The 26,519-nt window shown below is 51.1% G+C and overlaps 10 protein-coding genes across 10 annotated transcripts; 4 read left to right on the top strand and 6 right to left on the bottom strand.

Annotated features, from left to right (window-relative positions):
• On the top strand, positions 1-402 carry Triagg1_4743 (uncharacterized protein; the record flags this gene model as incomplete). The annotated part of the gene is made up of 1 exon (XM_062899180.1): positions 1-402. The coding sequence occupies one exon, from the start codon at positions 1-3 to the stop codon at positions 400-402; it is 402 nt and encodes a 133-aa protein (XP_062756323.1).
• Positions 403-1,875: 1,473 nt separating this feature from the next.
• Triagg1_4742 (uncharacterized protein) lies at positions 1,876-3,940 on the top strand (the record flags this gene model as incomplete). Its single annotated transcript, XM_062899179.1, has 2 exons — positions 1,876-2,388; positions 2,438-3,940. 2 exons carry the CDS (start codon positions 1,876-1,878, stop codon positions 3,938-3,940), a joined length of 2,016 nt encoding a protein of 671 aa, XP_062756322.1.
• A 1,449-nt stretch (positions 3,941-5,389) lies between these two features.
• Triagg1_4741 (uncharacterized protein) lies at positions 5,390-5,872 on the bottom strand (the record flags this gene model as incomplete). Its single annotated transcript, XM_062899178.1, has 3 exons — positions 5,390-5,498; positions 5,547-5,752; positions 5,846-5,872. The coding sequence occupies 3 exons, from the start codon at positions 5,870-5,872 to the stop codon at positions 5,390-5,392; spliced, it is 342 nt and encodes a 113-aa protein (XP_062756321.1).
• A 4,962-nt stretch (positions 5,873-10,834) lies between these two features.
• Positions 10,835-11,395, bottom strand: Triagg1_4740 (uncharacterized protein; the record flags this gene model as incomplete). Its single annotated transcript, XM_062899177.1, has 2 exons — positions 10,835-11,257; positions 11,351-11,395. The coding sequence occupies 2 exons, from the start codon at positions 11,393-11,395 to the stop codon at positions 10,835-10,837; spliced, it is 468 nt and encodes a 155-aa protein (XP_062756320.1).
• A 2,357-nt stretch (positions 11,396-13,752) lies between these two features.
• On the top strand, positions 13,753-15,841 carry Triagg1_4739 (uncharacterized protein; the record flags this gene model as incomplete). Its single annotated transcript, XM_062899176.1, has 4 exons — positions 13,753-13,908; positions 14,075-14,569; positions 14,638-15,522; positions 15,668-15,841. 4 exons carry the CDS (start codon positions 13,753-13,755, stop codon positions 15,839-15,841), a joined length of 1,710 nt encoding a protein of 569 aa, XP_062756319.1.
• A 2,384-nt stretch (positions 15,842-18,225) lies between these two features.
• Triagg1_4738 (uncharacterized protein) lies at positions 18,226-18,590 on the bottom strand (the record flags this gene model as incomplete). Its single annotated transcript, XM_062899174.1, has 2 exons — positions 18,226-18,468; positions 18,534-18,590. 2 exons carry the CDS (start codon positions 18,588-18,590, stop codon positions 18,226-18,228), a joined length of 300 nt encoding a protein of 99 aa, XP_062756318.1.
• A 387-nt stretch (positions 18,591-18,977) lies between these two features.
• Positions 18,978-20,463, bottom strand: Triagg1_4737 (uncharacterized protein; the record flags this gene model as incomplete). The annotated part of the gene is made up of 2 exons (XM_062899173.1): positions 18,978-20,246; positions 20,311-20,463. The coding sequence occupies 2 exons, from the start codon at positions 20,461-20,463 to the stop codon at positions 18,978-18,980; spliced, it is 1,422 nt and encodes a 473-aa protein (XP_062756317.1).
• Positions 20,464-20,821: 358 nt separating this feature from the next.
• Positions 20,822-21,370, bottom strand: Triagg1_4736 (uncharacterized protein; the record flags this gene model as incomplete). Its single annotated transcript, XM_062899172.1, has 1 exon — positions 20,822-21,370. One exon carries the CDS (start codon positions 21,368-21,370, stop codon positions 20,822-20,824), a length of 549 nt encoding a protein of 182 aa, XP_062756316.1.
• Positions 21,371-21,571: 201 nt separating this feature from the next.
• Triagg1_4735 (uncharacterized protein) lies at positions 21,572-22,331 on the bottom strand (the record flags this gene model as incomplete). The annotated part of the gene is made up of 6 exons (XM_062899171.1): positions 21,572-21,583; positions 21,628-21,747; positions 21,815-21,937; positions 22,003-22,068; positions 22,123-22,237; positions 22,297-22,331. The coding sequence occupies 6 exons, from the start codon at positions 22,329-22,331 to the stop codon at positions 21,572-21,574; spliced, it is 471 nt and encodes a 156-aa protein (XP_062756315.1).
• Positions 22,332-22,633: 302 nt separating this feature from the next.
• Triagg1_4734 (uncharacterized protein) lies at positions 22,634-24,742 on the top strand (the record flags this gene model as incomplete). Its single annotated transcript, XM_062899170.1, has 1 exon — positions 22,634-24,742. The coding sequence occupies one exon, from the start codon at positions 22,634-22,636 to the stop codon at positions 24,740-24,742; it is 2,109 nt and encodes a 702-aa protein (XP_062756314.1).
• Between the last annotated feature and the right edge of the window lie 1,777 nt (positions 24,743-26,519).

Here is a 26,519-nt window from a genome sequence, read left to right as displayed (position 1 = left end):
ATGGACGGCGTAGCTGTTGAACATTACTCTCGGACGCCGCCTATCCCGTCAACAGAGACCAACATGGCGACTCTTGCACCTCTACAGTCTCGGGAGCCGTCAGAAAAGAGAGAGCTGCCTCACCACCCGATGCTGAGCACGGCGGCCCTGTTGAACCCCATCATCGAGAAGACGCCGCCGCCGATGGTCCAAGAGATCAAGCCGCTGCACCCGCATACGCTGCCTCAGATCCAGTCTCTACCCCAACCTCAGTCCCAGTCTCAGCATCGGCCGCAGTCGTATCAATCTTATTCAAACTCGCACTCGCTGTCACGCTCGCCAGTGGACAAGGGACCTTCAGCATCGACGACGCCTCCGCGAGAGTCCACCAACGGACCCATCATCAGCGAGATGCCAAAGTGAGTTTTACTATTTTTATTTTGTTTTATTTTATTCTATTTCTTCTCTATTCTCCCTCTTTCATTGTCTCTTCTTCCCTTCTTCCCTTCTTCCCCTCTTGTCCTGCATGCATCGTTCGTCATGGAAAAAGTGTTCCGCGGCAAGCAGCAGGAAATCATCAAGCTTCTCGCTCGCCCTTGCGGCAATCCGCGCCACTGCAGCTCGAACCGAACTCGATTCCGTGTGCAACTCGAGTTTCTGGCCTCGCCCCCTTTTTTGCGCCCTTTTCCCTGGCCTCCTGTTTCACGGCAACAAAGCAGAAAAAGGGCACCAAAACCAAAGCAAAATGACTTGAGACTTTTTGGCTGCGATTCACCGGCCTCGCTCTGTGGGGCCCTTTCCGCCTGCCACTGCCCGAGCATCTCCTGGGCTTGTGATTGCCCGTTAGTTGTGTCTTGTCTCGCCCGGGACCAACTGCCTTAGGTTTGCAACTTGTCTTAGCAAACTTGGCCGCCTCGACTGCTTCTTCCCCTTCTTCCCTTCTTCACTGCAAACTCCAGCATCCAACATCCCAACCCGCAAAGGCGCAATCTATCGCGATATCGGCAACCAACCAATCAGCTGGAATGGAATAGCCAGTTGTGCCGTCCATTTACTGTACATTTCGAATTCTCAACACAATCCACCGTCGTCTTCATCTTTCTGCCAACTTAAAGAACTCGATCCCTGTCTCGTCTCCGGCATCCAGACGGCGTTTCCCATGGGCATCCCATCCTTCACATTCCCCTGCAGTCTTCGTCAAAGGTGAGCTGAGTTTGCTAGGCAACTGATTGGTCCAACACTCTGCAGCCTGTCCTTGCCGATCGAGCTGTGCCGCTCACAAACTTTGCCTCGAGCCTAGTGGCTTAGACAGAGGCACTTATTGGGAGTCGGTGCAACGTGTTCCCGTAGGAATGGACGTCTTATATCCATGACTTGTGCGCGGCAGTGGCCTGATTCCGATCTTGCATCTCAACCTGACTCCCCTGATCTCTGCCCCGTCACCATTGCCCTCCGTCAAATCACATGTCGCTTATGACATGTTTTGTGCTGCAGCTCTAGACTGCGAGTTGCTGTCATTCTCTTCAAGAGCCCAAGATAGATAGGCGCTGATGCCATCTTGCATCTGCGGCACCGGAGTTCCGTGCATCATTTCCCCCCAACTCTTGCCCATCGGCTAGGCGCCTGCTTCCTTGAGAGCAGTTGTCAAGAGAAAATAGAAGACGGGAGGAGGGAGCTGCGGCGCTAGTTTCGTGCAATATCACTTCTTGCTGCCTGGACCATTCGTTTCGTTTAGGCCCAAGGACAACCCATCTCTCTTTGGCATCCGATTATCACGTTTATTCTTCGCGAGTTTCCTTGTCTTCTTGATTCAGCATTTCTTCTCTTCACCAATCAATTTTTGAAAAAAAAAAAAAAAAAGACTCCCTTCTTGTCTGCAATTCATTTTGAGTCACAATGGATCATCGCTCCATCTCTTCGCCTCTGAGCGACGGGCTCTCAACCGCACCATCGACACCAACTGACATGAGTCCCAGACCGCTCAACGGACACAACAAACCTTTTGACGACAACGAACCAGAAAGCGAGCTTAGCGAGCCCGATAGCAACGTTCATTCACCATCAGGGGTGGGTCTGAATGATCAAGCCGGCTCTATTGTCGTTCATGCCAGTACTAACGGTGACCTAAAGTCTTCTCCTCCTCGCGTTACTTCTGAAAACGACGACGAGGCTATGACAGATGCCCAAAATGAAGCCGCAGTTTCTCACTACCCTAAGCGCAAGCGAAACTCGGTCTTTACCGACCTCAGTGAGAGCAAGATGGAAATCTCCAATGACGGTACAAAAAGTCCTCCCCTCATACCAGGTCTCAAGAGCAAACCATCGCGACAGAGTCTGGGAACCGTCCGGGGTGTCTTGTTGGGTCACTGGAGAGACTCGCCGATCCCTGATCCCGAAGGTCGCCATGCAGTGATAGGATTCATCGAACGTTCGTGACCGATTACGTACTCGAATTCAGCCTTATACCGTCGCCAACGAGCCAATCAGCAACGAGTATCCCATGCCTCCGGGGCCTGGTGGCAGCTGGGTTACTTTCGAACGCGTCGTCTTTTCCAAGCACTTGGTTGGCCTTGATCATTTTCAAGTCAAAGAGTATGTGAGGCTGCGAACTGACATTCAGGAAGAGAAGGAGGAGGAACGCAAGACTGCGGAGAGAGCAGCAGTCAAGGAGGCCGTCCGCAGAGTCAAGGAGAACCCTGCCTTTGATAATCCAGCTACTCAGCCCGCCATAGCCCACGGTCCCGAATTGCCCGAGTCGGCCTTTAGCCCCGGCCGCCCGGATGCCAAGAGAAGACGCGTGAGCGGTGGCTTTGCCGCCATCAACCCCGGCGGTAGCAATAGCCCACCGGAGCGTTCGCCTTTGCTGCCATCCCAACCTGCTCTGCAGCCTCGTCCACCCCATGTTCCGAAGCTGCACGGACCGCTTCCAGGCACTCGGCCCACGCGCATCTTGCTGGGTTATTGGAAGGGCTCCAGCGAGGAAGACCCCAGAGATCGCCACGCGGTGTACGGCATCCTAGGACAGAATGACATGTTCAGAGTAAAAGTAGTCCGCGAAACACGTGATGGCCGATTTGTCGATGGCAATTTTCCCTCAGGTGCTGGCGCCCTCTGGATTCAATATGAGGAAGTGGAGTTTGAGCCGCACCTGAAGCCGCTTCAGAGATCGGAGATTAAAGAGTATTGTCGAGTCCGCCAGTATCAGCTCGATCAAGGCGAAGTACCCGAAGACCGCATCGGCAACGAGATTAGGGCCGTACACGAAGCTCAGGCTCGTGCGGGCTCCGGCTACAGACACATTCACCAGCCCATTGCTCCGTACCACCCTATCGCTGCTGACGACTCGGAGTTGGCAAATGGCCGGTCAGACGTTGGTGGAGCTCAGCATGAACTCCGGCAGTCGCGCCGCGGGGAATCCAGGGCTGCTCCTCGACAGTCTTTCAACGAAAACGACCTGCGTCAACCACGGGCTTATGCCGAACAGGAGCCTCAGCGTCCAGACTCGCGAGCCACGAACCGCGGAATGAACTCGGACGGGATGGAGCGAACCAACGCCCTTGCTCGCAGGGAGATTGCGCGAGTCGAAGCTGCCCAGGGCCGCGCCGACCGCCATGCCATGCACCGAGAACGAGCCGCCGCTCTCGTCGCTGACGCTGCGGCTGCGGCTGCTGCCGCTGTTGTTGCCACGGTTCCGTCCCAGGCCGCCGCCACCACCAACGGCAGAGCTCCTCGCTTCCATGAGTCGGAAGATATGCAGCGCCTGAATAAGGTCTGGGCCCGCCAGGAGACTCTGCGCCTCAAGGCTGGCGCCGAAGACGCCAAGGTCTATGACGGCGTCAAGTATGAGCGCAAGACGAATGGGCCGTTTATGGGCAAACTCGTGTCGCAAGGAACCATCATCAACATTGATGGGGAAGATTATGTTGAATATCGCGTTCTTACAAAGCCATCCTTCTTTTAACCGCCTCTTTTTACTCTGCCATTTTCATGGTTTCACTTGGCCCAAGGAACAGCCAAGAACGCACGGAGAGTTGTCACCATTGCAATATCACGCAGCACAACGCGGTCATTGATGAGATACTACGGTGTAAGGATGATTCAAGACGGTACAGCTTAGAGTGCTGAAAGTGAGCAACAGAGGCAGAAATCGATGGGGAGAGATGATGTGTTCCCTACTGGCTTGATTTCCTTTCTTCTCTTCTTTACAACCCATCGTTTTCTTCATCTTCCATCTCTAATTTCTTTTTTCATGCCTATTGAGGGGGACGATTACATATATGGCTGCCTAGACGGATATACACGTATCGCGGCACACCAGGGAAGGATAATGTGATATGCACAGCGGCGTTTTTGTTATATTTTTTTTCTCGTTTGGGAGACGGTGGTACGATCAACGTGAATCGAGGTTTTTTTTTCGTTGCACGACGGTTTTCGGGTTCTCCTGTTCTGTCTCTTTTCCTTTTCAACTGGCTGCGGCTTTCTTTGTCAAGTTTTCCTTTTTCTTTGCTCACCGTTTCCTGTCATGTCGTTCCGATTTCCTTTTCCCTTTTTTCTTTTTGGTCCTGAATACCCTGTTTCTACAGCTCTGAGATTGTGCAACGTAATAAATTCTGAGTTGGGATGGTTTTTGCTCTTTTCTTCTTCTTCTTTTCGCCTTGAGGGCTCTCAATATCGACTAGATGGGCATCTTGTTATCTCACGGGGTAGTAGTTGAGAATGCTCCTAGGCAGTAATTGATATGTCAAGCTCTAAACTAAAACAATAGTCTCTGTGGTTCTAAAGTAAGACAATAGTTGTTTCTGTGGTTCTAGACAAGGATAATAGTTGTCTCTGTGGTTCTAGACTAGGATAATAGTTGTCTCTGTGGTTCTAGACTAGGATAATAGTTGTGTCTGTAGTTCTAAACTAAAGCAATAGTTGTCTTTGTGTACCTAGTAAGACGGGCTTATGGGCCGCGATGTTTGCTTTTTACAATAACGTCTCTTGGGTTGTTAGGCAGTAAACTGGAATATCCCCTGCCCTTCTTCTAGTTCGCTGGCCAAAGAAGGCGGAAAGGGACACCGGCTACCTCGTCAAGGATTTTGCCGGCCTATTGAGGCAGATTGTGCGTTTAAGCAAGATAGTGAACAATGACACCATGTCGGTCTCTGCTTTGATGCTGGGCTACTTGCTTGCGGCACTTTTCCATTCTGCTGCAGAGCCATCCTGACATGCGCGCAGACAAGCATGCGGAACCCGTTAACCGGAGAGTAAAAAGACCGCATTGGACAAGGTAAAGGATATGGAGCTGCGCTGAGCTTGTTTGCGAACGGCTTCTACGACTGGATGGTTGGAATGAGTTGTCGGCCTGGTCGTGCCATCTTTGTTTGGCTGATACTGTGCCGCTTGTCGTCGATTGCCCGTTGCTAACTCAACTTCCTGGACTTTGGAGGACCATCTCGTGCTCTTCGGGTTTATGAGCTTGCCGTGCGGAATGTGTTTCTGGGTGGTCGACTATCTTGCATTCCCTAGGTCCGTCGCTGTTAGAGCAAAGCAAGTTATGGAGCGAGATGTAAAAGAAGACATACCATTTAGCATCGGGCTCAGTGTTCTTGAGATTGTCATAGAGGTGAAGGAGGAAGGAGTCCGACTTGGTTAAGCGGCGCCATGCATTCTCATGCTTCTGTCTACACCCATCTCGCAAGGCGACAAGAACGAAAAAGCGATCAGTATCCGCCGTTGGGACTCCGGAATCAGGGCGAACAAAGTAGGCGGGAAACTTGGTCGCTGCAATCTGGTTTTATGTATTAGTAAAATGAAGAGAGAAGAGGAAAAAGTAGAAGAAGTAGAAGAAGTAGAAGAAAGAAATGGGTTGCAGCTCACGCACCTCAATAGCCGCATCGTTGAGCCACATGCCATCTTGTACATTGATCTGATTATAGCAGTCGTATGACAGTTGTCGTCGTCTTAAGAAAGCTTGTTTTGCGTGTATGCAAGAGGATAGGTTGTAGAAAGTCCTCTGCCGTAGGAGGGTCAAATTGTTGATGATTCTCTTGATGATTCTCTTGATGATACTCTTGATGATTCTCTTGATGATTCTCTTGATGATTCTCTCGACGACGCCTCTCTTGACGATTCTCTTGTTGTCTCTCTTGATGATTGGCTTGTTTTCATTGACCCAGCCCTCACATGAGTATCCATCTCATCTGCGTTGGCAAAAAGCATGCCGAAACCAGTGACTGTGACGCAGGCTTCATCTGCGAGGCCCTTTCAACGTCCCTTGGCGTCGGGAAACCGATCAGCAACCGATTTTTGAGGCTTCTTCGAAGGTATAGCTGCATCCTCCGCGAGGGAATTCGACTCTGATCTCGGCTTGAACTGGGGCCTAAATTCCTCAACTGCAAAGATATAAGGTTAGAGCGCGTTACATATTGTGATTTTGGGAAAGGTTAACTCACAAGCATGACGGACTCCAAAGCCTTGTTGCTCGTCACAAGTCCGTCTTCTGGCTGAAGGGGGCGACTGAATACGGAGCCAATCTAAGGGTCCATATCTCTTCTCTTGTAGGAGCGAAACTTTGCGGAATTCAGTGGCTTTCATGTACTGCCATTTTGTAAGTCTTCCACAAGTCCCTGGCCTATGAGTATTGGTGTAGAATTGCTCGGCAAGAGATTGATTGGTGCCGGGGATTCTTCGATGGAGTTCTCCTCAAACCCTTCTGTGTACTCCTTACACATTTTGGATGGGATCAACTTATCAATCACGTCTGCCATGATTGATGCTTTTTGCTGAATTCTTTGGTATGGACTACAGCAGCCTCTGCCCAACTGTAGAATATCAATCCTCTGTGCAGTTGGTATTTTTGCACACTAAAAAATGTGGCAATTTCCTGTAACTTTTTGCCTCCTTTGCCTCCATGGATTGGGCAATGTCTCGTGTATAATCTTCATGGCTGCCAAGTGGCCGCGAAGAATGGTGCTGGATGCCCTCCGATTGGACGTGTCGTCGGTGTATGTGATCAAACAGCAACGTGTTTTGTGTATATGTAATTCCCATTGGCATGGCTAGACACCTAATTGGGAAGTCCACCGTTTCTGCATGCTCACATTGATCTGTCGTGAAAAACGGCTAGTTAAGGGAGCGAGCCAACGATATGCCAGCAACGTCTGTCCAACGAGACTGGTATTAATCACCAAAGTCTCGGGTTTCTCAGCCGCTGTCCAAGGGAATATTGGAACGGTAGAAGTCAATGTATCGTAACGGCCGGAACAGTAGCTCAAGTAGGGGGGATGGTAGAGGGAGAAATACGCATGCGCATACTCACGATGCAGGCTTTCGATGCGCCCGCCGTCTCATGGGTTCGGGGTATGAGGTGAGAAAGCGGTATGCAAATGCGATTATACTGCCCGTAGCTGACCAATTGTCGAAAGGGATGGGCGTCAAGTTGTAGGGATTGTAGATAGTAGGCATCTTGATAAGATGCAATGGGATTGGTGTTCAACCCATGAGAGGCCGAGTTCATGATTCACCATCTGGTCGTCCATGATGAGGTTTTCGTCTTCGCTCAATATACCCGAGACTGCTAAGGACTTGGCGGTTTGGTAATGTATCGCTTGTATTCTGGGTAGTTGTGTGTGCGAAGAATAGAGACCGGCCTTTTCCTTCATGGCCCACAACTGTATCGATTATCGAGAACAATCGGTCTGAGGGTTATCGCCTTGTCTAAGAGAAGTGAATGTTGAGAAGGTTGTATGGGCGGCGATCCTGTAGTAATGATAGCATGGATGCGTAGGCCGTTCTTACCCCTGGTCGGCGCAATGCTGCTGCTCCTCAGTCACTGGTGCTGCTTCGCTATCTTGTGATGAAGTGTAGCAATTTCTGACAGAGCTTTTTTGTGGCCTTTCCGCATGGCGAGAAGCTCCATACTCGCCATCGTCGGGTATTTTTCTTGTATGAAGGCATCTATGGCCCTGCCAGAGTCAATGGAGGCGGTGATATTGCAATTGCTGGCATAGACATGGGGCACTCCTTTGTAGATGATGTTGGAGACCATATCGAATAGCCCGTTGCCCATTCGTATTTGGGTTGGGAGGCAACACACAGGGATGCCATTGGTAAAGATGCAGCTTCAGAGCTTTAGAGTATCACATGTGAGCTTCGTCAACAATCAGAAGCCGATACCAGATTTTGCGCACCCCGGGGCAAACTTGGTACTCTACCAAGTTACCGTCTGTCACTGCCGTTTCGACCTCGCGTAGGAAGGGCGTCGATGTCCCTCAAGGTGGGCGAGTTACTGTGAGAGTGCTTGTGCATCTTGGACATGCAATCACTGGTCTGCCTTTAGTATGTAATACTATTTCATCGACAGACATAGTAGGTTGTGGCGAGGCGAGACTCTTTGTATGGTCTTCGTTGGCAGCTCGGAAACGCTCCATGCACGATATATGATCTGCGGCATACAGCCCCATCTGCTCTTTGCGCGCCTTCTCTTTCTCCAGGCGACGCGGAATGTCATGTCCGACATGTACATACATGGCCATGAGCTCGATGTTGGGCCGTCAGTATGTTCAGTTTTGTTCATGAGTTGCAGCAGGTTGCTTTGTGTTTCGACGTAAAGAGCGCTGTATAACCGATGTCTTTTTCTTCGACTGTCATAGCTCCGAGCTGTTCAGTGTCTCCGATGAAGATTGCTGGGTCTTTCGGATGTTGCAACGGTTCGACGAATGCGGCATTGAAGGAACTGGTCGTGCGGCTAGGTAGGTAGAGGACATTGTGTGCAGTGAGTTATTGTTGTTGCCGGTCGGTATTGACGTGAGGAAGTGTCTGTTACCAGGCAGCGAGCGCCAGATGGGCCAGACTCAACGCTGCCGGCTCGGCCAATCTTCCCCCTTCGTCTACAATAACAAGGGATGACGTGACGGTCTATCCATTCTAAACATAGTCAGTCATTGCCATTCCAGCTATGGCAGTTTCGACGACATGATCGTTGAGGGTAAAGTGTTCCAACAGGGCCAATGGCAGGAGAAAATTTACCGCAGAGCAAAGCTCGGTTGATCTCTTCTCTGTCCTCTTTCTTCTCATGCCAATGGAAGCGGAGTATTGAAGAAGAGTATAGACGGATGAAGTTGAATGACTCTCTCATCCCATTCATGCCCACCTTTGTAAACATGGCAGCTGGTGAGTGAAAAATGGAGGAGACGAATGAGAAAGGAAGAATATGGCTGCACTGACCTGGAAGAACGTTCCAGAGCCGACGAGGACGATGACACTAGCATCGTGATTCCGAGCACCCTGTGAAGTGTATTGGTCATACTGACAGTGAAAGTTGGTGATTGTAATGGTTGGCTAAGACGAAGTTTGGTGGAGAGAAGATGGGAGTATTTGGGTCAGAAGCATCCCCGTACTGTAAGGCGGATTCCGATATGGGACGGTTCGTCATGTATGATTCATTCAGGAAAAGTGTCAGAGTTGGTTGGCTTTATCCATCTGCTCCAAAGAGGTCAGTAGTCATGAGTCAATAGCAAACCAAATGTACATTGAGCTCACTCATACGGTGTAACAAAATGAAGGATAGTCTATAGCAGTAGTTGAGGTGACCACCGGTAGTCAACCTCACATCAGTTGTGCCAATCCCTCTGTAATTCGGTGGCCCATGGCATCATAAGCCATCTCGTTGGTATAGAAGAAGAGAGAGAATGAGAAGGATGGAAATTTGAGAAGACGGAGGAATAACAGGCCTTTATATAGCCAGTAATTTACTTGAATATAACATTGCAGAAGACAGAAAAGAGAGTCGACGTCATCTTTGCCGGGCCACGACATGACAGACAAGAGTGAATATGCTTCTTCAACCAGGCAACTAAATTCTCACCAACTTCGTGAAACGGCCACGTATGAGTGGCAACGGATAGAGAAGTTGGTATCCGCGCAAATTGTTCACGAGAGCAAAAGAGTGGAGGACGATTCAAAGAGTAGTGGCCTATCATCCCAGTAAGACGACATCAGCATATGAAGCACTAGGGATGCGAAAAGCCGCGACTCAATTCAACTGTTAACGTGGTATATCACATGTCATGACCTAATAGCATCAAGAGCTGTGAAGTGCTTGGCCATGAGGTCATCACCATGCACTCATCAGCAAGCGGGTAACCGCTGAAGGTAACCCGGAATACCGGTGAGAAGGAGGGGTAAAGCAGTCAATGATCAAGGCCAGGGCACGCGATTTGTTGGGGGCCTTTACGGTTGGTATCTGAAATTGTTTGGTTCGACGTTTGTTGTCGAAGCTATATCGTCTCATTCTATGTGACGGCGAATCGAATGCAAAATCGCAAGGATCCTTGAGCAGAAACGCCGCTGTTCTATTCGCGCAACGATTCGCCTTTCATTTCAGAGGGTAAACGTTGAGCGTTCTCTATCCTACGTAAGCCGCAACTGGCTCGCAAACTTTGTTGATGATAGTTTGAGATCAACTGTGGGCTTAGAATCGGCTTGCCGAGGGCAATAGTACTCGATCCAAGCGCAAAATCAAGGCAAGGATTGGATCATACAATTCTTCAGCCTGAGCATCGTCAAACACTGTGCATGCCGCCTCTTCCGTCTTTATGCTGTAACCTTTCTCCTTTCCTCCCTCAAGATTTGATAGTTGACAGCATGGAACCTTGGCTCCTTTTCACAGACCAACAGTCGCGAGTCGAGTGATAGTCGCCAAAGGACGGTTAGGATCCAATAGCGCTGAACGGCGTACGCTTGGCATACGTTGGGTCGCGAGCCTGGGGGCCTCGTTAGGGGCAGCACCCTTGCCGCAGATGTGTTTGTGCAACACTCGACATGGTCAACTTTTCGATTGCTTTTGTGAAACTTGGGTTTCGCCATGTCCCTATTCCGCCAGCGGGTTCGCGTGTATGGTTACTTTTTCTATGCGAAACGGTTCCTTTGGACGGCTCTTCTTGTCCACCTCGACGGCCTCCATCTTGGCCAGTGTGACGAGGCCCTCGTCGCCGATGACTTTGCCAAAGACGGTGTTCAAGCCGTCGAGATGGGGCGCCTTGTCAAAGGTGATGAAGAACTGCGAGCCGTTTGTGCCAGGCCCTTTGTTGGCCATGGAAACGAAGCCCCTGCCGGTGTGTCTCAGGGCGGGTCGTATCTCGTCTTCGAAAGGGGCGCCCCATATCGACTGCCCGCCCTTCGGATTCTCGGCAGTCGGGTTGGCGGGAGCTCCTGTCTGGACCATGAACTTTGGAATCAGGCGGTGGAAGGGCGACTGGTCGTAGTAGCCGGAGGCGCAAAGGGCGAGAAAGTTCTATCGCGGTTCGTTAGCGGCGCGTTCTGGAATCTGGAAATTGGACGAGGTTAAACATGCCTCGGCCGTCTTGGGGACGCTCTCGCAAAAGACCTCAATCTTGATGTCGCCCAGCGACGTGTGAAGCGTGACAGACATTGTGTCGCCGGACCGAAGAGTTTGTGTCCAACTGTGATATCCAGAGGGCAATGACAATGTTTGTTCTTGGTTGAACCAAAAGTTGATTTGCCATGGATGGCCAAAGCTTCAAGGCGGCGGTTGAAGCTCAGCCCAGTCTAAACCTCATTGGGACCGGGGTGGGCGCTAGTACTGTGTACAGGCAGCAGGTACTTTGCAGTGCATGGACAATATGGGTGTCACTCCACCGCAGAATTCGGGTTGAGGGGTTACATTGAGTTGAGGGACTGGGTATGCACAATGTGACATGTGGCCCGACTCTCGCCTGTTGGGGTTCTCGAAGGAAAAGAAAAAAAGAAAAAAGGGGGCAGAAAACGTGACGAAGAGTGAGGAATGCCGATGACGGTTGAGTAATCAGCGGTGACCGGGTGTTGAGCGTCTTATTGCTGTTCCTGGATATTGTTGGATCGCACGAGGCTGACTGCGGCTGTAATATTTGACAGCACCTTGGCAGAGCGTCTGAGTGCGCCCGATGGAGTACTTTGCGCTGCTAGGGACCCTTACCGGGAACCAAGCAAACACCAACTAAGCTTGGGTACCTACGAGTACTATCTTTAACTCAATCGACGTCAAAGCCACAGCGATCGTCTAGACAGGTAGTAGTACTTTGCCTATCTCGTCCATGTAATCCGTTTCCGGACACAGCCAGCATACGTATACACGTGCATTATCAATGTACAGGATTTCACGGGTTTTTAGAGGAATCAAAGCGCTTCAAATCCATATCCAAATGCAGGCCCTTGCATCTCTCTCCTCCTCCTGCTCCCATTATGGAGCTCGCCAAAAAAAAAAAAAAAAAAAAAAAAAAAAGCCTTGCCGCCCCCCCTGTCGCCGCGGTAAGAACTGGCAAGGGGACAAGATGCCCGGACGGTGACGCAGTCCAACGGGCCAACGAACGACAGGCACGGTGATGATATTATTACAGGTCCATTTTACTGCAAGAGTACGGGGAACGGCAGAGGCCTGGCGCTGCAAATAAGCCGGACATGTACGAGGTACAGGTACGGGCTAAATCGCATACGACGCTGGTACGAGGGCGACTAGAAGCAGCATCGATGAGAATGAGCCCTACCCGTCGAGTTTACTCGCAATGGTTTAATTCGGCTTATTCTTGTAATTTCTTCTCCGTATTAGAAGAGTGTCATGAGTTGTATCCAAGCACGTGCACGTGGTTGAAAGGGTCATGGCCATTATCTCACCTCGCTCGTATGCGGAATACACGTACCGTAGATGTCATGGACCACACCATCCATGATTTCTCGAACCACACACAGCGTACCTCTGCCCTACGGCAAACAGGAACAGGCTGAATCCAGAGTGGACGGAATTAATCGCGGGGTACTTTGCCGTATCCTTGGATGGGCCAGATGGAGCCTCAGCCATGGCGCCAGCGACTCAACAGGGCTCAAGTCTGTAAGATATTAATGGAACGGCCTACCTACATGCACATAGTATGAGCCTGCGGCAGATTGTCCATGAGCAAGACAAGACACCCACGCCTTGCCGGGCCGCACACCCAAACCGCAATCCTATTCTGTTCCTTGCCTCGAGCTGAAACCAGCAGCGAGCATCTCGAATTTCCCCTTTGGCGACGACGGCGGGAAAGGAGGTGAGACGGACAGAGAGAGACAGACAGACAGACAGCACGCAGCTTGACTGAAGCTTGCTTATACCGAGCTCGCCCTGTGTGTGTATGAGGGAGAAATATTTGCCGGTGGTCTTCTGTCGGCGTCGCTCGTTTTCTGCTTTGCTCTGCTCTGCTTTGTTTTGCTCTGCTCTGCTTTGTTTTGCTTTGTTTTGCTTTGCTTTGCCTTGCTTTGCTTTGCTTGCTCAGCACGGCTCATTTTGCCTTCCATCCCCTTCTCCTCTCACGCTCGCTCGCTCGCTCTATTTTCTCTCTCTCTCTCTCATTTTTCTGGCCCCCGTTTCCCGCCTCGACAAGCTGCTGCTCCTCCTGGACATAATTAGCTCCATCAGTAAGCTCGAGCTTTCCTGTCCCTCAGAGGCGCAGGCGTCATCTCAACCGGGTCCGGCGCCACAAGCCCCCCCCGCCGCGTGCTGTCGAGCAATCTCACCAACCTGCCCCAACCGGCGCACAATCCCAATTTCTGCCGCCCAATCTATCGCATCCCCGAATCCGAAATCCTCCCAAGTACCTGGTCCTGTCCAGTAACTGTAACTGTAACTGTAGGTGCTGTCATCCTGTCCCCCCTTCAGCCGTCCGTCCCCTGTTTTTGGCACAAACCCGGCGCCTCGTCTCGTCAACTCCCAGCAAGTTGGCAGAGCAGAGCAGAGCCGCTGCAGCTCCACAGAAGCTAATGCATCTTGCGCCCAGTCCCCGATTTCAGCTGTTCGACGAGGGTCGCCCATTGCTCGAGCCGCCTTACCTAAACCACCCCCCCAAAAGCACCGCTGCCGCTGCCGCTGCTGCTGCTGCCTCTCCTCCTGTCAAGCTCCCGCTCGCCCTTCCAACCGTCCCCTTTGCGACAATCTCGACACCTGCAGCGCCGGCGCGCCGAGGCTGATGCTGACGCTGCTCTTGGAATTGCTGAGCCCTGCTGAATGCGAATGCGACCCGGTCTAGGCGATCCGATCCCGCTGGCACGAGCCCTGTGAACCAGGAAACCCACCCATCCGCAGCGTGCCAACCCCACCTTGGCATCGACCCGCCTGTTCTTCTTTCTTGTGTCTGCGTCCTGCGTCTGCGTCTGTCTTGTGTGCGAAATAGGGTACAGTCCGATATCATATCGCGACAGCTGCTCACTCACCCGAGGGGCCTATGCCTGCTGGTCATCTGCTGTCGGCCCAGGCTTGGGGGATCCAAACACAACTTCCTCCCACGGCTCCGAGCCCGCGATTCCACCTCCGCCGCCTCGACGCTCCCCTGACATTCAAGCACCCATCTCCAGCTCTGCCGCTGACGTCTCCGCCGCCCTCCGCGCATTCGTAATCCTGCGACAGCCGCGACGACTGCGACGACCACCACCTACCGCGATAGCATGGCGACCACGCCAGCCAGCGTCCGGGTCTCGGGCCCCCCAAACAGGAGCTTTCTCGTGGGATATCCGGGCATCTCTGCGACTCTGGTACGTTGGCGGTAGCCTGCCATACCTCCCCTCGCCGGCTCCGTCTCTGGTCCGGGGGATGCGACCAAGAGGCTCTGCGTCAAGACAAGCTTGTGCTGACAGCTAACCATTCTACAGCCACGGATAGAGGGCAAGGTTGAGATTCGACCGGGCCATGGCTACTCCATGCCCGTGCCCGTGTCTTTAGTACGGATAAGCCTCCAGAAGCGCGAAACCATACACCCCGACGCCGACAGCCTCACCAAGCGACATCTCGGCGCCCCCCGAAAAGAGACGACGGATGTCGTCGGCAAGGAGGTGCTATTATTTAGATGCTCGTCGGGCAAAGACGCCGAAAACGTCATCTCCATGGACCTACCCTTTGTCATCTTCATCCCCTTCGGCAGGGGCGGAGAGGAGACGAACCGAAGAATACCGCCCGCGTCCCTGCAGCTCCCTAGTAGGATCGCTGAGACGTACTACGAGCTCGTGGTGACAGTCCAGCAAGGCCACAGCAACCAATACAGATACAGCTTTCCGCTCCCTCTCCTCCGATACGACACCTTGTCCACCTTTGGCATGTACAACAAGCCTGAAACGAAGATGATTGCGAGCGACAACCTCGTCAACCTGGGCATCAACCTACCGCGCTGGAGCTACGGCCCCAACGATCCCATTACCGTATACATCAAGATATCTCCCAACCCCGACTGGTGGAAAAAGGCCCAGAAGGTCACCATAGACAAGATCACGCTGGGCATAGAGGAGGAAATAACCTTCAACCCGGAGGGCGACGAACCGACCAAAAAGGTCAATAAGCTAGCGAAGCAAGTCCAGGTTGTCAAGACAAAGTTACCGGAGGCCGGATACGCAACCAACATTGGCCTGGTGTTTCCCTCAAAGGATCTGAGAGACCCCGACGGCATCATCAGGAGGGGCAAGCCGGCCTTTCCCCAATACGAAGTTGTCTCATTTACTACCTCATCAACCCTTTATAAGATTGAGTTTTATCTCAACATCAAGGTATGATCTCTCTTCTGTCCTGCGTTTGCACTTGCTTTTCTTCAAAGAGAGCCATCACTTACGCAGCTCCGTGTAGGTACAATTGAGCGGTGCTAGGGACCTCCAAATACGACAACCCATCGTGATATGCCCCCTGGATCAACAGGGCTGCAAGGAGGAAATGGACGCCATCGAAATCGCCGCCCGAGAGGCCTCGCATGTCGACCCGAACAATCCCATGCTTCCAGCCCACTCAATCGTCCTAGCCAACGACCGAGACTCGCTACGGGCCTTGGGCCTGTGTATGGTTGGTGGCCAGAAGAAGCCGTTTATCGAGTGATTTGACCGACTTTACAACGGGCCAAACTCAGCATGCCCGACCGGCATGGTGAAATGAGAATTTAAAAAGAGTCAGAAACGATGTGCGCCAAGAAGTGAATATCTCTTCGACTACCGCTGCGTCGCAAAGAGCAACGCATACAACATGTGCCTTGCCACAAGCGTTCGAACACCTCGGAGCATACTTATTCAAGCACAAGGAGCGATAGATGATCAATCTGACCCGTCGGCGAGATCAAGCCGAATTCGATATCGCAAAGCGTCCGCGCAGCACCCACTGGCCAGAGAGTTTTTGAAAAAGAATACGATTGGCTAACAACAAACGGTACACCATATACCCATTTGAAAAAAGGCGTTTTTTTTTTTGGTTTTTCTTGTTTGGTCCCTTGAGGTGGGAAGTGGGAGCGGCTTCTCTATATTTGACTCAAGGCATAGTGCATGGCGTTTCTAGGCCACCTCGGACCGCTTGAGGTCCGAGAGGGAAAGGGGAGAAGTTTTTTTTGGGAGGAGGGCTTTTATTTTGGAGACGCTCGCAAGCTGGCTGGGACAATACACGGTTTTTGGCACATTGAATGCGCTGGATATGTGCTGGGAATGGGTTCCGGGGTGGCGGCTTCTGTTATATAAAAAATTTCCTGAAGCTGGCCTTTCTTTTTTCATGTATTCAACGATGACGAGGCTGACGAGATACTGGACTTCTTAATACATGTACTGTAGTATATATATTTCTTGGAGGAGACTGGTTTTTGAGGGTGTGCTGTACGTTTTTTGTCAAGCTGGTTGGTGGAGGAGAGGGGGGGATATCCATCTCACTAAAGAGCAGTAATTAATACCTTATTCATGTATGCAAGATGCACAGGAATGATATAAAAGTTAATGAAGGAACCAGCCATAGCCAGAGGTGCAACTTTACCACCACTGGCACTTCCTGGCAGCTGAAACGCATTTATCTGAGAAAATCGGCACTTTCTACTTTCTTCTACGACATTTCAAAGCTTTTATTATTCTCTTTTCCCTCCCTGGTCTTTCTCTCACCTCTTCTTGGTCATGTTGCTCCTCCGTACGCAACTCTGAAGGGGATCAAACGAATTGTGCAGCATCTCAACGCAGAGCACCATTTGCTGAGCGTCATCAGGGCTGCAATCCCCCTCCGAGCTTCTCTTTGTGTTTTGTTCATGGCAATTCTCTAGCCATGTTGTTTTTATACCACTTGCTCTTCTCCTGTTATTTGTAGCTTGGTATTTTCCAATCATCAACTTCTCGTTTTCGGATAATGACACTTCCTCAGCGGTTTTCCATCCAGATAGGCCACCAGGTATGAACTCCTTCTGCAGTATCATTGAGATACACTGCCAAATATCTCAATATTGTGCATGTTGCCTTGCCATGAGGATTCGCCTTTGGGAAAGAGAGCGGCACCGTCTATTTCTCAGGGTTTTTTTTTTTGTATGAACAAGTAATATCATCGAGCTCATATGTTCCATTCAATGCAAATCAACGAGGTCCATCCATCATGAGCAAGTAGTACACAAAGACAACCTTGACTCTGTGACCGAGATAGTGCGTATTATAGAAGGCCACTCTAATATTCGAGAGGGATTCACAGAAATGGATATGTATGTGTAGACATCGTTTATTTCCCAGTGACTTGAAGTGTCATTACAGGTTAAATGGACTGGTGCCTTCTGGGACTAGCTATCTCCCTGTGCCACCTAGTCTGATATATTCGTATTGGCAAGTCTACGCTACCTCAACATGCAAAGTAGGTACCTACCCAGTAGTAGGTGATATACCGTAGCTAATTCACCAGTACATATGTAGATTCTCGCACATTTCGTTGTGTCTTAATTAGTCCGAGCTGGTTAAGGAAAGTATGGTAATAGTCGCACAAACATGCCAATGGGTCAATCGAAGTCATAATTGCAAATCGTTGGTAATGCCGAAGGAATATCAGTTGTTGCGCCGATGGTCTCGCATTTGCCAACCACTACCAGAGTTCATTGGTAGTAAACTGGCAGTCTTTAGGCGCAACTACTACGTGGAATCTTTTTGCATATACTGGTGGAAAGCCAAGTAGAGATAATTAGAAAAAAACACCGAAGGGACGCTAACAGTCAAGTATGTTTGGGCGACTACTGGAAATCTCAAAGCTGCAGCATTCGTTGCGTCGTATGTTGAACGAAAATGTTCAACAAATACCTTGGCGAGTATTCATTTGTGTGAGAATATGGCTTTCGGGGACAACCCATGCCCAAAAATGCGAAATAAAACCAACGAAAGGGAAACGGAAACCCTTTTGTAGAACTTGATTCCCTGTGCCAGAGCTCTCGATAACATCCTTGAATGATAGATACCACACCTCTTCTACAACTACCCAGTTGCCAGCTACCACAACTGCTTTGCACGAACCGGAAACTGTCCAAGAAGATGCTTTTTGTAAGCATCTGGGACACGCTCTTCAGGGCTATCAAGGATCATCTCAAACCCAGTATAGGCCGCTTTAAGCGCTGTCTGCCACTGCATGAATAGTCGATCGGTGAACCCAAGGCGAGGAAGCTGGTCGAGTTCCCATAAGCGTCGAAGCTCTTGTGATCGAGCAATGGCCTGGTCTTGCAGAGCTTTCGTGCCCTAAACGTAGCCACATTAGTTAGTTATAAGAACCAAAGGGATTACTGTGGTAATGTTGAACATACAGAGCGGCGAACATTAGGGACTGGCGCTGGGAATTGTTGAGCCAGCAAGGTGGGCATCTTTGAGGGTATTCAGGGGGAAGTGCCCTCGTCGTCAACCTTTGAGGCTGATTTCTATATTCTGTTTTCTTCCTCCTCCATATCATGCTGCCATATTAAGTACTCTGGAGCTTCTATCGATGGCAGGTAATGAAAATATGTAGATGTATCGGATATTTGTTCATGGCTCGGGGACATTTTGCCTCCTGTCAATAAGAAGAAGAAGGAAAAGATTAGGTTGTTGAAGAGTTTCAGCACTTGTGAGGAGTCTTTCACTATGACCAGTCGAGACTCATCGTTAGGTCTCTGTTTGAGAAGATATTTTATTTTCCAAACCCATATCCCATGTCTTGAAATGCCCTTTTCAGTTTTACTTTATTTCTCATCATCATAAGTTAAAATCAGTGTTTAGTTTGCCTCAGCCTCAGCCTCCGCCTTGGCCTCTTCCTTTTCAGGCTCCTCATATCCCTCAACCTTCATATCTGCCAGACCCAGCTCCTCCTCTTCCTCCTCCGTCCTCGTGTATCTCTCCTTCTTGATCTTGGGATCTGGTGCCGGGGGGTCAACCAGCGACTGCACGTAGCTGCTGGCAAAGGGATCCGTCAGGATGACGGTAAAGGGCTTGGTACCCGCAATGGCGTTGTCCAAGTTGGCGAAGAACTTGTCCCACTGGGACTTCTCATCGGAGCGAAGGGAGTCGCCACCCTCGCCAGCCTCAAAGATCTGGCTGTGGAGATCGTTACGGACCTGCGTGAGGAGACCCTCGACGGTTGTGAAGCGGCCGCCTAGGGTACCTGGGTTGACGTGCAGCTCGAGCTCGGGGCACTCGAGGCCGCAGGTCTCGCTCTTGAGGATGTCACGGGCGAGATCAATATCGCCGTCGACCTCGAGGATGATCTTCTCGCCGTAATCGGGGATTTCGCCACCGGTCTTGACGTCGTTGGAGCGGTAACCGCAGGCGTCGCACACAGTCGACATGAGCACGACTTGCTTGAAGTGGGGGATGTCGACCATCTTCATGTGTGTTGTGCAGGAGTGCATGCAGCCGGGGCATGTGGCTGGGAAACTGTAGACCTCGTTGGGGATGATTTCGCCATCCTCAGTGAGGCCTGGGTTGTTGAGTGTGGGGTCGGCGTTGGCGTCGCTGTCCGCGAGACCGAGGGCCTGGTTCTGCTCAGGAGTACGGGCGTATTCGTGCTTCTCCCACTTGCCAACACCGTCCTTGAGGTCGGGCGCGATGAAAGAGTTGCCGGCAGGGTCGTCGACGTAGACGCGGAAGGGGAACGAGTCTCCCGCCAGCATGGCCCTGCTCTTCTTGATAATCTCTGCAACCTTGTCGAAGATTTCAGGGGCCTGCTCCTTGCGCGCCTCCTGTCCCATCTCCAAGTCGTCAACGACGCCTGTTAGTAGGCCCTCAATATTTGTCAGCTGGCCGCGGCCTGCAGGGATTTCGAGGTCGATCTCGATGAACTTGACGGTCGCGGTGTCGGATTTGACGACCTGGCGAGAGAAGTCGGCGAGGGCGGTTAAGCGCAGTTCGTAGTGTGTGCCCTTGGGCTGAATGGTTCCGGCTGGCTGGATCTCATTGTTCTGGAAGTTGCAGTGGTCGCAGGAGAAAGACATGATGACGACCTCGCGGAAGTAGGGGATCTGGGTAAGGAGGAGCCTTGTCATGCCCTAAAATCTTGGTTAATCTATGATCACGGCGTCTCGGGAGGGCTTGAAGCATATGGCGACTGACATTTTCGTGGCAGTTCATGCACAGCGACTCAATCTCGTCGACGGGCTTGATATCATCATCCTCGGCGGCAGCGCCATCGGTTCCAGTTGCCAGACCCTGCGCCTGGTTTCCGATAGGCTCGAAGAAATTCTGCTTTTCGCTTTCGGCAGCCATTTTGATTCGGGTATTGCGAAAACACAACGAAGAAGAATGGAGAAAAGAGACGAGAAAAAAAAAGACGACTAGAAAAATTGAGGTTGTCGCAAAAATGCACCCTGCAGTGTTTTGGCTGGACGGCGGGGTCTTAAATTTTTTGGAGGGGCAATTTTAACGGTCGCGGTTATGTCATACGGGCTGGCCTGCACTAGAACGTTCCCGATGCATCTGCCTGGCGCTGGCGCATGAAAATCAGGTGCTTCGTTTCCCACTGCTCTTCAACATTCAGCGCTGCCGTTATTCGAGATGAGAATTTTGTCGTCATGGTCGCCAGATAAGGATAGTTGACAAGGTCATGGATCATTGATATGCCGATTTATTTCATCATAAAGTCCGCAAGTGATAGCGAGTTCGATTGGCGCTGCTGGCCAGAGAGCAAAGCCTGCAATCCCGCCTTGCGATTCTTGGCGCGCTTCTTGCTGCTCGCGTTCGCAGTGGCTGGTTTTTGTGCCTCGACGTTGCCAGTGGGCTTTTGCATCTTTGCCTTGGAAGCCTTGTGACGCGTGATAGGTTCGGGAGCCGAAAGGGGGATTCTGGTGACTCTGGCGCAGAAGCCACACGTCCAATCCTTGGATCGCTCTCGCGCAGAGCCAGGTTTTGTCGTTTTGGAAGCCCGTGTCTTTCTCCTCGTGGCCCTCAGTGTCTCCAATTTCAGTTGAGTTCCTTGTCCGGGGACCATGATGTGACCACAGGCAGCGCAGACATGCTGTCGTTCAAGGTCTGAGGGCGCCATGTCGTGAGAGTATAGAAGCCCTGCCCTCTGGCTCAGGAGATGCGCCGATGTCTCTGGAGCTGCATCTCGAAGCAAATGGGCAGCGTCCGTGAGGAAGGTGATTGCCGAGGAGTTTGCGGTGACGGCTGCCATGTGGTGAGTTGCGCTGCTCCGTTCCGTTCAGCTGCTGCAGTAAGTGAAAGCGAGGACAAGTTGGAAGCTTTTCAAGTTCAGCACCGTGATGGACAGGTGTGGGGCAGGGGTGTCTTGATGATTTTGTGGGGAGTGCATTTAATCGGGCATTGAAGCACTTCTACTGTGATGCGCAGTTGGACGAGCTTTTCGATCAGGTATTTATTTGCTAAACTGGAATCAACAGTTGTACATTATGCTCTCCTTATTTCCCATACCAGCTCCTTGATGCTGACCTCCTCGCTCGCCTTTTCGTCATAGTCAAACCATTCTCCGTCTATCAGCTCAATTCCGGTAAACTTGGTGCCGGAGTCAATTCCATCGGCCAGCCACTCGCCCTGTTCAAACGAAGCATCATCAGCAACGAATTTCATATGCTCAGTTGGGGATGAACCATTGACATACCTCTGCCTTGAACTCTGTAAACTCCAAACCTCTGCAGTCAAACTCAAACACCTTTTGCGCCTTTGGGGGCTCTCCCTGCTCATAGGCTGACGGAGCTGCCTTGATCGTCGCGGATGACTCTCGCTATAAGAAAACAAAGCATGTTAGAATCCATCCAGAAACTTCATAAGAGTAGCCGCAGAATATACCTTGCAGTTCTTGCATCTCCAAACAAAGTTGGCCTCGCCCCGACTGCCGCTCATTTCGTTGGTTTCCTGCTCAGGAATGTGAGTTTCGTGGACAGTATTCGATATGAGAGATTAACGCACGAAGCGGTTTACTCCAACATAATTCTCATGAGTCTCTCTGCAAGACGTACACTGGACCTTGAACATGTACCAGAACGGGTTGTCTTGCGTATCATCGGGGCGCAAATTTGTCACGCTGTTTTCATGTGAGTGAATGCATGCTATGAGATCGCGGGGCAAAATCAGAGCACAAACCCCGTCAGCTCTGCTGTCAGTATAAGGGCAAACATTTTTGCGTATTTCCAAGCTTTGACGTATGAAAAGAGGCTTTGGAAAGGAATCAAAGAAGAAAATAAATACCAATTTCGTGATATTTTCTGCTCCGACTCCCATGAATTACGCATGTTGTAAGAGAGGTCAATTTCATCAGGTGGGGGAATTGGCAAATCACGTGACGTCGTAGAAACCTCTCTTGGAGCATCGTTCGATTTTCGTGGATTTCCATTACACTTAGAGCTTCGACGTCAATTGACGGCCATAACTCGCGCTGCCTCACTCGGAAACCTCATCTGTGCCTACAAATGCCTGGGTGATGCAGACGATTCTCTCCAGAGCCGGAAAGGCTCCTCGCAGCGGGTGCAAGGCCTGCACCAGCGCCATTGAGACCCTGGGCAAGAGACCGGTCTCTGCTCGCCGCAAGCCGACGTTCGCCGAGCTCTTCACAGCATGCTACAGCTCGGTATTCGCCACGGCAGCATTGGTAGATGCTGTCAGGAAGGATGATCGCAGGAAAGAGCTAGATCGTCAGCTAGACGAAGTTCGAAAGGAATTGGCCGACCTTCAGGATGGCCGGCAACGGCCCAGCTCGGACGACGACTCAACAGCTCCGGAACTCAGTCTTCGACAGATGGATACGCTATGGCAGAGCCTAAAGAAGATATACAACAACCGCCCTTACATGAAGGAAATACACCAACCAGCAACCATAAGCGCATCCGATCTTGTCGAAGCTTTAAAGCACGAACACTACGGCTGTTCAGACGGTCCGTTGCGGAATCCCAAGAGGCAGATGGATTACGATAGGCTTGAAGGTGCAATAATGCAAGAGGAGAGTGCGAATGGGAGATATTACCGAGAACCCCGGAATCAGGCCCAGCTGCTCCGCGAATCCCTGAGTACAGAGACCCTTGTTCGGAAACTTTTGGACCGTACCAGATATCTCCCCGAGGACCAGTCCGGCCCCTCGCTTCAAAAAGCCCGGACTTTACTGGAGAAAGGAAGTCAGGGTTTCACATTCCGATCTATCGACTCAGCTAGAGCTCGGGACAACACCATCCTATTGAACAAGCGCCTGAGATCTTTGGCTGCTTCCTCGAATCTCAATATGAAGGAGAAAGTTGGCAGGATTTGCTATAACTTGCTAGTTTCGTCACATCCGCCAGATATACACACCTACAACACGCTCATTGTTGCGTTCAACAAGTCAGGCCACCATTCATTTGCCGAGGCGCTAGTAGCTTCGTTCTTCCAATACCGACTGCTACAGCCTACACCATCCACATTCATCGCCATCTTAAACCATTACCAATGCACTAATAACCACGGAAGATTTTTACGAGCACTCGCATGCATAACTGGGCTCGACAATCGAACTGGCGCAAAAGTTCGCCGGAGGCACGTATCAGACATTGAAGAAAACCCAAATCTTCTACCTTGGGCGCTGGACTCTAGACGCCGAACTCTGACCGGGGACTATATCTGGGACCATCTACCACTTTCACAACCTTTGGTAGAAGAAATCATTGGCGGTCTGCTTCACTTCAAGCTCTTTGACCAGGCTGCGGCGTTTTTCATTTCATGTGTGCATTCTGGAGTAAACCTGAGCTTGGATTTAGTCAAATACTTCCTTGACGAATGCATCAATGCTCTGGACTGGAAAGCTGCAGTTCGATTGACGTCCAGCTTCGCACGCTCCCAGTCGACTTTGCAGACGCTGCTTAAAGTGGGAGGGGATGGCGAGAATACCTCGTACGTTGCTGAGCGAATACGAGTTTTGTTGGACATTTGTGGTCTTGGTGGTCCAGACAAGCCGTCAAAGTCTCTTTTAGTCAACTTGAAGGTTTCCGGCCCCTCATTTACGAAACTCCTCAACACATTGGCCCAAGAGGCCGGGCCCCCAAAAGAGAGGCCATCCTCTGAGAAAGAGATATACAGGACCAAAAGCAGAGTGCTGCAGCTGGAGAGCATATGGAAAGAGTATGAGTTTGTGAGAAAAACTACGATATCCATTGAGAGCAAGCTCCTCTACCCCGAGTTCTCACGGACCTTTCGAGCTTCAATGGCACTCCACATTGGCAAGACGGCCACACAAAGAAGCGAGCAGTTGGACCAAGAGCTGACACAACTCATGGAGAGTACCGCTTTGATTGGATCGACACCGCAGTCACTTCTAGAGAGTGAAGATGCTACACCCCTTCCCGAAGAAGTCGCGCACGCACAGTCAGGGACGTCTTTGCCTGTACATGCGACAAGGTCTGATAAATTCGAATTGTTCGACCATGGGAACACAGTTGAGTCCAAGCTCACGAGACCGAGGCCTGGGCAATTACTCCCAGCTTGGCCGACTTGTCTACCAAGTGAAGACAGCGTGCTTCGGAGAATGGCTGTGACTAATGAGAGGATGATGAGAACTGAAGGATGAGAGAAGGAAGAAAGAAGGGAAAAAACGACAGACTTGAACCCAAACTTTCTATCATTATCTACGGAGAACTACTTGTCGTGTTGTATTACTGACACCCAATATTTGTATATGGAACAGTTGGTGATGGCCAACATTTCTCGCGTGTTGCATACCGGCGCTTTCTGGTGGGAGGGGAACTGGAGAACTGGGGCTGGAAAGCCACCAATTACTGTCCAGTACAAGCATGACGATGATGACCGCATCAATTACCCAAATTCAATGCTACTGTGGCACGAGTTTAATAACGATCAATGTGTCCAACTTCCATTTTTATCTTGGTGATTCTCCAGCTGCTAGTCATCGTGTGTTCAGATCTGGAGAAGTGGCGGTGGCTAGCGCCGAAAAATATCGATGCTTACAGTGCTGTTGGTACCGTGTTAGGTTTGTTCCGAAACCCAGCGCCACAGTGATGCGCGGGCGTGCCTGGAAGTGCCTCAGCCCACTAACTCTCAGCGATCTCAGCGATCTCAGCGGGCATGCCACAGTGAGACAGCAGCAAAGCGAACTGGCCTGGCGGCAAGACCGGAATGGAAGAGCCGGCTCGGTCACGAGGCGCGGCGTGTCCACTCAAGCATCGCATGTGCTCCATGTGCTCCAACGGCTTCATGTCACTGCAAGGAATCTCTCAGGGGGGACTCCAGAAGGCGACACGGTGCTCCACCGGGGCGAGTGGCGCGCAGCTTCGATTCAGGGTCCTTTTGGCTTTGGGTAAGTGTCGGTTTTTTTTTATCGCAGCGACTGGGTGAATTGGTCTGTTTGCGAGATGGAGGCTGTTGTACTAAAAACCTCCAGTCTCTCGCCTACCGATACTTATGACCGCTAGTGACGCTGCCAAAAGTGGGTGGTGATGGATGGGGTGGAGAGAGTCAAACAGTCTGATTCATCTCTTCTTCCTCTTTCCTCTTTTTTCCCTCCTCCAAAGGAGCCATCTCCACCGGACGACGTTGAAAAAGGCGGCGTGGCCTCCGAACATCGCTTCTGCGGACCCTGTCCTGTCCTGTCTGCCGCATGTCAGATGAGCCTTGCCAGCGAATAATTCACCTTCAAGTCCCAAGAACACGGACGTGTGACCGACGCCACTGGCTGCTCCCTGCGAGCCGTTGTTGGACATTGCGAGCAATCCGTTGCTGGTCGAGAGAGACCGAGCTGCTTATCATATGCGTCTGCGATAACACGCAACCCGTTGTGCTTGTGCAAGTAGGTCCTCGGCTTCCCACTTCCGCTCCGTCATCATTCACTCCCCCCCGTGAGTTTGCGAGAAATTCTAGACTCAGCGCCGCCGGGCTATGGATTGTTTGGTGGCTACCCGCATTTGTTAGAGCTTGTTGAGGAACGTGGAGGCTGGTCATCATCACGCGGTCTGCTCTGCTCTGCTGTGGTCTACCTCTTTTACCTTGTTCTACCGCCCCTGCGAATCCAGGCTCGCTGTCTCTTTTCCGCGCTCTAACTTTCTTTCTCCAGTTCTCACCGGTCCTTTTGTTGAAAATTGGCGGGATTGCGCTTCTACTTTTGTGAGTAGTAACATTCTTCTACCCTCCCGATAATACCATACCGCCACAATCTGGATCGCCGTTCATACGACGATTTGATACGCATACAAACTGCCCCTCCATCAGAAGTCGGGAAAAAAAAAACGTCTGACAGAAACCCCCACACAGAGCTCTGACCAATCAATCAGCATAAGCAGGCTGAGAATAAGAAGCATACCGAAGGAGGAAAGATAGGAAAAAATCGGGCG

This window comes from Trichoderma aggressivum (genome assembly GCF_033847375.1).
Source record: "Trichoderma aggressivum f. europaeum strain CBS 100526 chromosome Unknown scaffold_015, whole genome shotgun sequence".
Classification (NCBI taxonomy): Eukaryota; Fungi; Ascomycota; class Sordariomycetes; order Hypocreales; family Hypocreaceae; genus Trichoderma; species Trichoderma aggressivum.
This window is presented reverse-complemented; position numbering and strand designations above follow the sequence as displayed.